The sequence below is a fragment of the Eptatretus burgeri genome, chromosome 20 (genome assembly GCF_056783735.1).
Source record: "Eptatretus burgeri isolate ZD-2024b chromosome 20, Ebu_testis_v1, whole genome shotgun sequence".
Taxonomy (NCBI): Eukaryota; Metazoa; Chordata; class Myxini; order Myxiniformes; family Myxinidae; genus Eptatretus; species Eptatretus burgeri.
The window spans coordinates 639359-650498 of record NC_140980.1 but is presented as its reverse complement, the minus strand read 5'-3'; the positions used below and the strand labels follow the sequence as shown (position 1 = coordinate 650498).

General features: G+C 49.2%; 1 protein-coding gene across 1 annotated transcript in view; it reads right to left on the bottom strand.

Annotated features, from left to right (window-relative positions):
* Positions 1–6130: 6130 nt before the first annotated feature.
* LOC147008239 (uncharacterized) overlaps positions 6131–11140 on the bottom strand; it is a 10511-nt gene continuing 5501 nt past the window's right edge. Inside the window, exon 2 of the mRNA XM_085865182.1 lies at positions 6131–9773. Coding sequence (XP_085721308.1) covers positions 8509–9765 — 1257 coding nt within the window. The 5' untranslated portion in view covers positions 9766–9773 and the 3' untranslated portion in view covers positions 6131–8508. The remainder of the gene's footprint in view (positions 9774–11140) is intronic.

The following is an 11140-nucleotide window of genomic DNA, read 5'->3' as shown; positions in this document are numbered from 1 at the left end:
TTAGTGCCCCCGCGTGTGTGGATGAAACGGCCAGTGTGAGTGAGGAACCGCGGGTTAGTGCCCCCGCGTGTGTGGGTGAGGCACCGTGTGTGGATGAGGCACCGCGGTTGAGTGCCCCCGCGTGTATGAGTGGGGCACGGTGTGTGGAAGAGACCGCGTGTTTGAGTGTCGCCGTGTGTATGAGTGAGGTACCGCGGGTGAGTGCCCCCGCGTGTGTGAGTGAGGCACGGAGTGTGGATGAGGAACAGCGGTTGAGTGCCCCCGCGTGTGTGAGCGAGGGACGGTGTGTGGGTGAGGCACCGCGGGTGAGTGCCCCCGCACGCGTGAGTGAACGGCCGTGTGCAAGGTCGCTGTGTGCAAGGGAGACCGTGTGTGTGAGAGAGCGGTATGTGAGGGAGATGTCGGTTGGCATGCGGGAGCACGCAGCCGCGTCTCCCGGTGTGAATGTGATTGAGTGGACTGTGTGCGTCGTAACACGCAGGTGTGCGTGGGTTGAATGGCGACGACGGCGACATGGAAGAAAGAAAGCCGTGTAGCGGCTGTAGCTGTTTCGGGGACCGTGCCGGGTTCATCCAGCAGTGAGCACGCGGTTCGTGCTGTGCAACGCACGAGACCGCCACGTGCTCGCTTGCGAGAGTGAAGTCCCGGTCCGGAAACGCACGCGGTGGATTTGCCGATCCCGCGGACGGACAAAGTTTCGGCAGGTAAATGGATTTGGACCGGACGGATTCTCCACGCGATCGTGTGTGTTAAGCTCCAACGGGCAAAGCACATGTGTTCGCGTGGGGAACCCCTCGAGACGTGGGGCTTGTTTTTTTATGCGCACGGTGACGTCATGGCTGCACGTGGGGTTGGAATCCGGCAGGAGGGGTATCTCTGCCGGATGGTCCCGTCCAAGGAGGGACGAGGAACACGTGCAGCTGCATGACGTCACGGGCAGGTGCAAAGTGCGCGAGCTCTGAGTTGCCGCGCAGGTGCTGCGCATGGGAAAAAAAAGAACAAGCCTCACTTTCGGGTACACAGGATTCCTGGGCAAGGGGTGGAAGACCCCCTTGACCCTGGGCACAGGATGAAAACTTGTTAGGGGGAAGGGTTAGCTTAGCTAGACCGACTTCATGGGGCAGGGGTAAGTCCTCATGGAGTCCGTGGAATGGATTAGTTTGAGGGATTGTAGCCAGATTTAGGTTGGGAAATAAAATGGGATTATTTTGGAGACAGAGACAGACTTGTGGATGTGTAGAGGGGACGTAGTTTAGCTACGTAGTGTTAAAAGGAACGTGCTGTAGTTTAAGGGACGACGTGGGAGCACGAGTTAGTTAGGGGATGTAGTTAGAAGGATGGCAGAGTTCAGCGGTGAGTGTGTTGAAGAGTTGGTGAGTGAAGTGGAAGCATGTGCTTGATGAGTGAGTGAGGCCAGCGGGTCTGTGTGAGTGGAGTGAATGGGGAATGCATGGTGCGATGAGTGATTGGGGGGAGGAGTGACTCCCGCCCAAGGGACCCCGGGGTCAGAGTAAAGTGAGTTAGCTGGGTTAGTCAAATTGAAAAATGGAGGTCGTTTTGTTGTTGGTGGGAAAGTAGGCTCGAGACCCATTTGGAGGGGTGCAGGAGCCCTGTTGACGGGCTTGGGAGCGTGGCTGCGAAAGGTGAGTATCGCTGAGTGGGTACCCCGGGCACCAGGCTAGTCGGCCGCGGTAGGCCAAGGGCCCATGGGGGGCCGGGATAGCGTAGTGGGCACGGGTGCGCCTGCTTGGTGCGGGGGCCCGGGGCGCCATTAGCCGCGTGGGCAGTGTTGTGGGCACGGGTGACCCTCGGAAAGGGGCCCGGGAGGCCGGCCTGCCACGTGTGCGTTTCAGGGGAGGTGCCATGGGCGGCACTCCCCGGTGTTAGGGAGCTGGTAGGCTCGGAGGCAGTGTAGTGCCCGGGGGTGCCATAGCGGGAGATTCGGCAGAGGGTCGTGCCTGCCTAAGGGAGCCACGTGTCCCAGCCAGGAGACCGTGTGAGGGCACGGAGAGAAAATTGGGGGGCGAGGCCCGAAATTGTGAGGACACCAACACAGGCGACGGGAATCTGGGTTGTTAGAACCAATAGTTTAAGCGAGAGGCGCTTGTTGAAAGCCCCGGGGTAGTTTAACAGTTAAATGGATAGGGTAGATTAGGAGATGTACCCCTCCGCACCATCCATCCCCTCGCTGTCGTTGTGGGCCGCTGGACCCACTTTGGGTTAGATCGCCGAACTCTGGGGAGGCCATTCTGAGGCTTCATTGGGCCTCGACACAGGACGTTAGTTCTCCCTTATTCCCCTCCGGGAAGGGAACGTAGGGGTTGGGAGTAGGCTAGGTGACAGGATAGGTTCGCCGAACAAGGACGATAAAGGGGGTGAGGGGACGATTTATACTGGGGAAGTAAAAATAAAAAAATAAGTTGGGGCTAAATTGGGGTTTGACAAATTAAGGGAGTGGGTATGTACAGTGACAGGCAAAGGCGATAGGTGGGAGGGAGACAGGTAGGTAGGTCCGAGCCCGCCTTCCAAGTGGCCAGCACCACCGCACTCCCTCCACCAACCTCCACTGAACGGCAAAGGCTGGCCAGCTTCATCTGCAGCTGCTTAGCTGCAAGGCCTGTGCCGGCTGGATCATCTGCCGGCTGGCTGTTTTTCTGCAAGGCCTGTGCCGGCCAGTTCATCTGCTGGCTGTTTTTCTTCAAGGCCTGTGCCGGCCAGTTCATCTGCCGGCTGTGTTTGCCTGCAGCGGCCTTCTTCTGCGGGCTGTGTTTGCCTGCTGCCTTTGCCATGCCATGCCCACTGCCCACGTTCACCAGCCCCGTTCAATTTTTGCTTTGCCCCCCCCCCTGTTCATTTCCATGTGCGCCAGGATCCGCAAGGCAACAGTTTGCAAGCTGCGAGAACTGCCCTGTTGGCAGCTACAACACGGGCCTGCAGTGGCGGCCCGTGCACCGTGTTTGTGTCCATCCATTCATTCGTTGTGCTCATTGCGTGTGCCACTTGAGCTGGCACGGAGACTACGTTTGTGCAGCCCATGCACCGTTGTGGTTCACTGCATTCAGTTCAAACCGTTCATGCATCCATTCGTTGTGCTCATTGCGTGTGCCACTTGAGCTGGCACGGAGACTGCGTTTGTGCAGCCCATGCACCGTTGTGGTTCACTGCGTTCAGTTCAAAAGGGAAGGCCTTGGACTGCGTGTGAGCAGCCAGCCACGTTCCCTGTCACCTGCATTGTTTGAGCCAGAGACTGCATGTGGGCAGCCTGGCTCCCTGCTAACTGCTTTTCTTTTGCAGAGTTCAATGATCCTGGGCCATGGTTTAGTGTAAAATTTGTAAGTTAAGGTTAAGATGTACTGTAAATATGAGTGCGCCCCCGGCATGTATGTCTAGCGCCGGCAATTTTATTTAAGTCGTCCGTGTGAGTGAGTTTGTTTAGATAGTTACGCAGCCCTCAGGTTATTTATTTTGGGGACACGAATACCATGAATGTCGCACTCAGGGATCCGTAGGTAAAATGTACTAGGGGAAAACTACACATGATGGCACACGAAAATTTGACGACTCGGGACGAGTCTATAAAAAGGGGAGGGGGTAGTGTTGTGGTTACCAAATTCGCAAACCACCATTCAGGTCCCTTAGGTGAGGTATCTCGGTAAGTACATGTGTAGTTAGGTCCAAACCCGTTGTCTAGTGGGAATACATGTCATTTATGCGAGCTGCGACTCTTCAGGATAGCCATTTTTCTTTTACTATCTTTATTTTGGACCAACCGCCATGATTACCACCACAACCACAACATCAACCACCAACCACAACGCCGCTTCACTACAACCGCCACGACCTTCCCGTCACACCTCGCAACCGTAGCATCGCCACCGTTCTTGCCCCGCTGTGGGTACCGGTGTTGGACTCGTGCAGGGCGCGCGTCGAACAGCGTGTACAAAATCACGGATTTTGTGCTTCAAAACGGATCAAAAACGACACACGCCCACTTTTTGCCGTCCAATCGGTGAGCGAGGGGCGATTTGGCCCCGCCTCCAGGACGATCGATATATGCAAATTTGTGGATCAAAAAGCCTTCACGCCCACTTTTTCTCGGGCCAATGGGGAGCGAGGTGAAAGGTCAAAGGGAGGGGGTCAAAGGCGAAGCTACGGGGGGATAAAAGGACCGTGTTCGTCAGTCAGAAGAGTGGAGAGTCGGAGAGTCCAGAGGCGGAGAGTCGAGGAGCGGAGAGTCGGAGAGTCCAGAGGCGGAGAGTAGGAGAGTCGGAAGCAGAGGGTCAAGACTTCGCGGGCGGTGGAGCTGCTCGTCGTGTGCGTTGGAGTCGGAACGGAGGGGACGAGCTGTGGAAAGGCGGCGACACCAGACGAGGGGGTGCTCGCGTCGTGCAGGGAGCTGCACCCGAGGGAGGCTGACAGCGCGACCTGGCCGAGGTGGAGACGCACACCAGGGATAATAAAGATCCTCTATACCCCGAGCATCAGCAACCCCCTCCTGTTTCCCCCCGCTGAGATAGTGCGACCAAGGGCGCCCCTTTCCCACCCCCTACCAGACACTGCCCGCGAGGCCCGCGGGGTTGGGGCGCCATCGCCGCTCCGCGTCTCATCACCAGACGGGTAGGCGCGACCCGGTCTCGGCCTCAGGCCCGCCTCATTCTTGGGGGTATTCTTTTCCTTGGTTTTGGGTATGTGTTGTCGGCGCCGTCTGTGAGGTAGAATTGTATAAGTGTTGCCGTGTGCTCGGTAGTCGGTATTAGCTCTGTATTGTGTTTTCGCTTTTACATTTGCTTGTTGTGTAAATTGCATTGTGTCTTTTCTGTGTGCATTTGGTGGAATTGTATATGTGTGCTTCCCGTGTGCCGCGAATAAATGTGCTTTTGTGTTGAACTGTTTCCCGCTTCGCTTCGTCATTTCTCCCATTGAATCCTCATCTTGCTTCACGTAAAGGGTTGGTAGTGGGCTGAATACGCCCGATAATTAATCGAACCGTCGAGGTCGACGATAACACCGCTCGGTTATTCTGATAGTACGGAACGGGTCGCTTAAGTGGCCCGTGTCCGAAGTCGACCTGCGGCGAGGTGCGATCGCCCGGTCTACCCTCCGCGTGGGTACTTAGGTAGGTCGAATTTGGCGAGCAACCCTATCCCACGCGGGGGCTGATTGGCTCGATCGCAGTGAGACCGAAAGGTCCACCCGTGACTGGTTCCCGGCGTTAGTCCGAGAGGGTCACGACTGGATTGTCCGTCCGGTGGGCGACGTGCCGCGATTCGAGTTACGTGGCCGTCAGCACGCCGGCGGGCGCGAATACCGCAACAATATATATATGTATATAAAGTATATATAATATATATATATGTATATAAAGCAACAATATATATATATATGTATGAGTTGTGAAGGTAAAGGTAGTGGCTGTTTGCGTTGTTGGTGGCTTAATGGTCCAAAATAACAATAGAGAAAGAAAAATGGCTAACTCAAAGCGTCGCAGCCTGGATGAATCACACATATTCCCTCTATACAACGGGTTTGGGCTAACTACACATGAACTTCCCGATATATCTCGCCTGAGGACCCTTAATGGTGTAATGCGAATTTCCACAACCGTAACAATATATATATATATATATATATATATATATATATATATATATATATATATATATATATATATATATATATATATATATATATATATATATATATATATATATAGTTCTTGTGTTCAATATTTTTCAATATTGTTTAATTGTTCAATGTTATTTTTCAATGTAGAATTTTTGTTCAATGTATTGTTCAATGTTTTCAATATTGTTCAATGTAGAATTGTAATGTTCAATTGTGTTCAATATATATAGTGTTCTTCTGTTCAATATATATATATATATATATATATATATATATATATATATATATATATATATATATATGTATATATATATATATATATATATATATATATATATATATATATATATATATATATATATATTATAAGTGTAAAGCGTTTCAGGAATAGCAAAGATAGAACCATAATCTATCGTCTGTCTATCAAGCCAAACAAGTTGTTCGATTGTGTCTGAGCGGGGTAAACGTCGTAACCACAGCACGTATAATGCTGAATGATACCTCATTTAAAAGCTCCGGGGTCCACACAGTGCATGGGGAGGTTTACAAATTCTGATACTTATCCAATTTGGAGTTGTTCCTTTTTCTTGTACACGTGGTGTGGAGCCTCAGCCTTGGTTTCCACATCGACCAGAGGTAAAAAGAAAAATATAACCAGAAAGTATTCATTCAATTCTGTAAAAGTATCACCACCTATCCTTCGATTTACTTCACCGAGAAACCTAATTGGTCTTCACAGTTCGTGACGATAACGCCGAAAAAGCAAAATCATAACAAAAAGAAAAACGAATTTCAATTCCCTTACCAATGGATTAACTTTCCAACAGATTAACTTACCAACGGATTAACTTACCAAAGGATTCACTGAGATGTCTCTGTTCGATATTCATACATCTCGATTTCCTGGTGTTTCCCTTCCCTTTGATGGAGTTTGACTTCCTGGTTTCTTTGTTCAGCTCAGAGTAAAACTTGATCGTGTTTTCCTTGGTTTCACTGTCTCTGGTGTTGTTGACTGTTGAGCTTGCGGGAGTATCTGTTCAGCCTGAGGATGTCTCCTCTCAATTTGTTCGTGTTTCTGTTCGTGTTGTTCGCCGACCGGTTCAGTCCGAAGGACAAATTGATGGTGTTTCAGGACATGTTGGATATCTGGGACTTGGTTTTGTTGAGATGAAATTCGGTTGTGGGGTAATCTTTGTCTGATTCCTGCTAACTCCATCACCTATCCTGAAGGACCAAGCAATTAAAAAGAAGTCAGGTGAGTAAACAGTAAAACATCAAAAACAAACTTCCCATCTTGATAATTTACTGTTTTCTGTTTCATCTTGTTAAAAAAACAAAGTATTTGTATTTATTCGCACTTCCTCCACACCTCACCCACTCTCCCCCTCCCCCAACCTCGTTTTCCTTTTAGATTCTTCCTCTTCTCCTTATTCTATTCCACCTCTTCCCCTATTCATATTATATTTGACTTCCTGGGAAGATATTGGTGGTGGTTTCGGTGACGGTGATTCTTTCGGTGGTGAACTTGGAGAGGGTGATCCTTTTCCATCCGCTTGGGAGGGAAGAGAACATTTGGGGTTTACACCCAATGAGACACCGCATCCTGATTTAAAGGTGACTCGGTACTCGGATCCTCCCTTGAAGAACAAGACCTTGCTGTAGTCCCAGTGCTTCCTTCGATGATTTCATATTTTCTTTGCAACACGATGGTTTTGTGTTGGATTCCTTGTTCAATTTTCAGGCATTTTTGTTCCATCTTCTTGTATGTCTGATCGATTTTCTCTTGTCTCTGTTCGTCTCTCCGTAGAGATTCATGAAAGCTCATTTCACCTCCGAATTCAGGTATCTGGTGTTTCAGAACAGGTAGTGAAAGTAGGGAAGTGTTTGCCTGAGACGTACCTGGTAGAGGAGTACCTGGATTGACCCCGTATTGTGAACACAACATTGAGGTTTTCTGTTTCATTGCCTGTTCAATTCGCCGGCGTTTTTCAGTGGAGGACTGTGATCTCTGTTCGGTTTCCTTACATATCTGTTCCATTCTGCATTGAGATTCCTGTTGTCTCTCTTCATGAGTGAGTTTGGACACCCGGTATTCCAGCACAGTTGGTGTGAGTAGGGATTTATTTTCCTGAGATGTACCTGGTGCAGGTGTACTTGGATTGACTTCATACACGGTTGGCAAGATGAAGGTTTTGTCTTGAATTGCCTGCTCAATTTGCAGACATTTCTGTTGGATCTGTGTTTGTCTGTTTTTGTCTTTCTGCAATTCTTGCTGACGTCTCACTTCATCTTGGAGTTTGCACAGTTGATCTTCCAGAACAGAAAGTTTAACTTCGCTTGTGTTTTGCTGAGAAGGAACTGGTAAGGAAACACTTGGATTGACTCCGTATGTTGTTTGCAAGATGAAGGTTGCTTGTTTGATTGCTTGTTCAACTCCAAGATATTTTTTTTCGACCTCAATTTGTCTGTTTTTGTCTTTCTGGAAACCTTGCTGACGTTTCTCTTGACGTCGGAGTTTGTGCAGTTGATGTTGCAGAAAAGAAAGTTTAACTTTGCTTGTGTTTTGCTGAGTCGGACCTGGTGGAGGAACTCTGGGATTGACTCCATATTTTGTTTGCAAGGTGAAGGTTACGTCTTGGATTGCTTGTTCAATTACACGGCATTTACTTTCGTGATTCTGTTTGATTTCCTCTTTTCTCAGTTCGTGTCTCCGTAGAAGTTCATGATGTCTCCTTTCACCTTCGAGTTTGGACAGCTGTTCTTTCAAAGCAGTTACTGTACGTGGGGATGTGTTTGCCTGAGACGTACCTGGTAGAGGAGTACTTGGATTGACTCCATATTTTGTTTGCAAGGTGAAGGTTACGTCTTGGATTGCTTGTTCAATTACACAGCATTTTTTTTCGTCATTCTGTTTGATTTTCTCTTTTTAAGTTCATCTCTCCGTAGAAGTTCATGATATCTTGTTTCACCTTCGAGTTTGGACAGCTGTTCTTTCAAAGCAGTTACTGTACGTGGGGATGTGTTTTGCTGAGACGGACCTGGAAGAGGAGTACTTGGATTGACTCCATATTTTCTTTGCAAGATGAAGGTGACGTCTTGGATTGCTTGTTCAAGTCCACGGCATTGTTTTTCGTCTTTCTGTTTGATTCTCTCTTTTCTCAGTTCGTCTCTCCATTGAAGTTCATGATACATCCTTTCACTTTCCAGTTTGGACAGCTGTCGTTTCAAAATAGTTATTGGAAGTGGGGTTGTGTTTGCCTGAGACGTACTTGGTGGAGGAATACTTGGATTGACTCCGTATTGTGTTCGCAAAATTGAGGCTTTCTTTTGGATTGCCTGTTCAATTTGCCGGCGTTTTTCATCGATCCTCTGTTGTATCTGTTCGGTTTTCTTGCTTTTCTCTTCTATTCTGCGTTGAGACTTCAGTTGTCTTTCATCACTTCGAAGTTTGGATTGCTGGTCATTCAGAGCAAGTAATGTACCTGGCGATTTATTTGGTTGAGAGGCACCTGGTGGAGAAAGAGTTGTTGCAAAGTCTGAGGCTTTTTGAGAGATTCCCTGTTCAACTTGCAGGTGTTTATGTCCGGTTCCCTGATGTCTCTGTTCGATTTCTTTGTGTCTCTGTTCTCTTTGCTGGAGTTTGACTTCCTGGTTTCTTTGTTCGGATTGATCGTGTTTCCGTTTGATTTTCTGGCTGTGATGTTGAGCTTTCCGGAGTATCCGTTCAGCTTGTGGATGTGTCCCCTCCATTTGATCACGTATCTGTTTGCGTTGTTCACCTTTCGGTTCAGTTCGAAGGACAGATTGCTGGTGTTTCCGGACATGTTGGATAACTGAGACTTGGTTTTTTTGGCTAAGGTGTTGAGCTTGTGAGAGTATCCGTTCAGCTTGCGGATGTTTCCCCTCAATTTGTTCAGGAATCTGTTTGCATTGTTCACCTTTCGGTTCAGTCCGTGGGACAGATTGCTGGTGTTTCCGGACATATTGGATAACTGAGACTTGGTTTTTTTGGCTAAGGTGTTGAGCTTGTAAGAGTATCCGTTCAGCTTTTGGATGTTTGCCCTCAATTTGTTCGTGTTGTTCCTGGTTTTGTTGAGATGAACTCGGGTTGCAGGGTAATCTTGGACCTGCTGGCTCCATCACCTATCCTGAAGGACCAAGCAATAAAAGTAATCCAAGTGTCAAATGAGTCAATAAAATAACATCAAAAACAAATTTCTCATCCAGATAAGAACCGTTTTCTGATTCGTCTTGTTTAAAAAAGGTAGTAAGAGGATTATAAAGGCATAACAAGGAATTCTGCCAACCCACGGAAAACCACGTAAAACAGGAAGGATTGGGAAATGATAAATTAGACAAAAATCTTTTTGGCAGGAAGATGAGGAACTCGCGAGACAACGTCAACACTGCCTTGTCACATACATTTATTACCTACACTCATGCTGAACATACACTACGAAATAACTATTGTTATGGTTGCGGAAATTCGCATTACACCATAAAGGGCCCTCAGGTGAGATATCTCTGCAGTACATGTGTAGTGAGCCCAAACCCGTTGTGTAGAGGGAATTAATGTGATCCATCCGGGCTGCGACGCCTTGAGTTAGCCATTTTTCTGTTCTATCTTTTATTTCAAACAAACAGCATCTCAACAACCACGCCATCCCCACCGCACTACAACCACGCAACCTCCACCATCTTTGCCACCACATCTTCACCACTCGCCATTCAGTAAGCCCCGTGCGGTTACGATCTCCGCGGAGGAACAAACAAAAACCACCAACGATGCTCGGGGGCTTTTCCCACCTGTTTCTCCCGTTTAAGTTATCCGCGCTCGGTGTGGTGGAAGTGCGATCCGAGCCAGGGGTCAAAGGTGAGAAAAGGTGGGGGCCTCTTTTTGGGGGAATAATTCTCTGGCCCTGAGCCAAAAACTGATTCCCCCGGCCCCCGCACGGGGCGGGTGGAGGGAGAGCGAGAGGGCACGCCCCCCTTCGAGAGGCTTCTCCAAGAAGCTCGAAGGGAGGCGGGGCCGAAAACGGGGCGGAGCCCCGTGCGACAAAAAGGCGGACAGCACGGACCTTGGAGAGTTCAGTTGGTTTTCCGAGGCTTCCTGTCTCCTAAGAATTGAGTTGGTTTTCCGAGGCTTCCTGTCTCCTAGGAGTTGAGTTGATTTTCCGAGGCTTCCTGTCTCCTAAGAGAGAAGTTGTCTTCGAGGCTTCCTGTCTGCTTGTCTTGTCGGGGGAAGAGGTCCTGCGCTCGCGGCTTGGCGAGCGACCTGTGAACGGAGGCACGGTCGGGAGACGCGGCAGCGCCGGTCGTGAGGTGGACCTGCGCATCCGGACGAGGAGTGCCGGAGAGGGTTCGCCGGCCGCGAGAGAGGTCGGGGCCAGGCGCGACCACGCTGAAGGTCGTTGGAGAGGGACTCACCGGCCACGAAAAGGGAAGTCGCGACTTCTTTTCCTTTTCCTTTGCTTTTTGTGTAAATGCTTGTGGTGGCGCCATCCGTCAAGTTGTA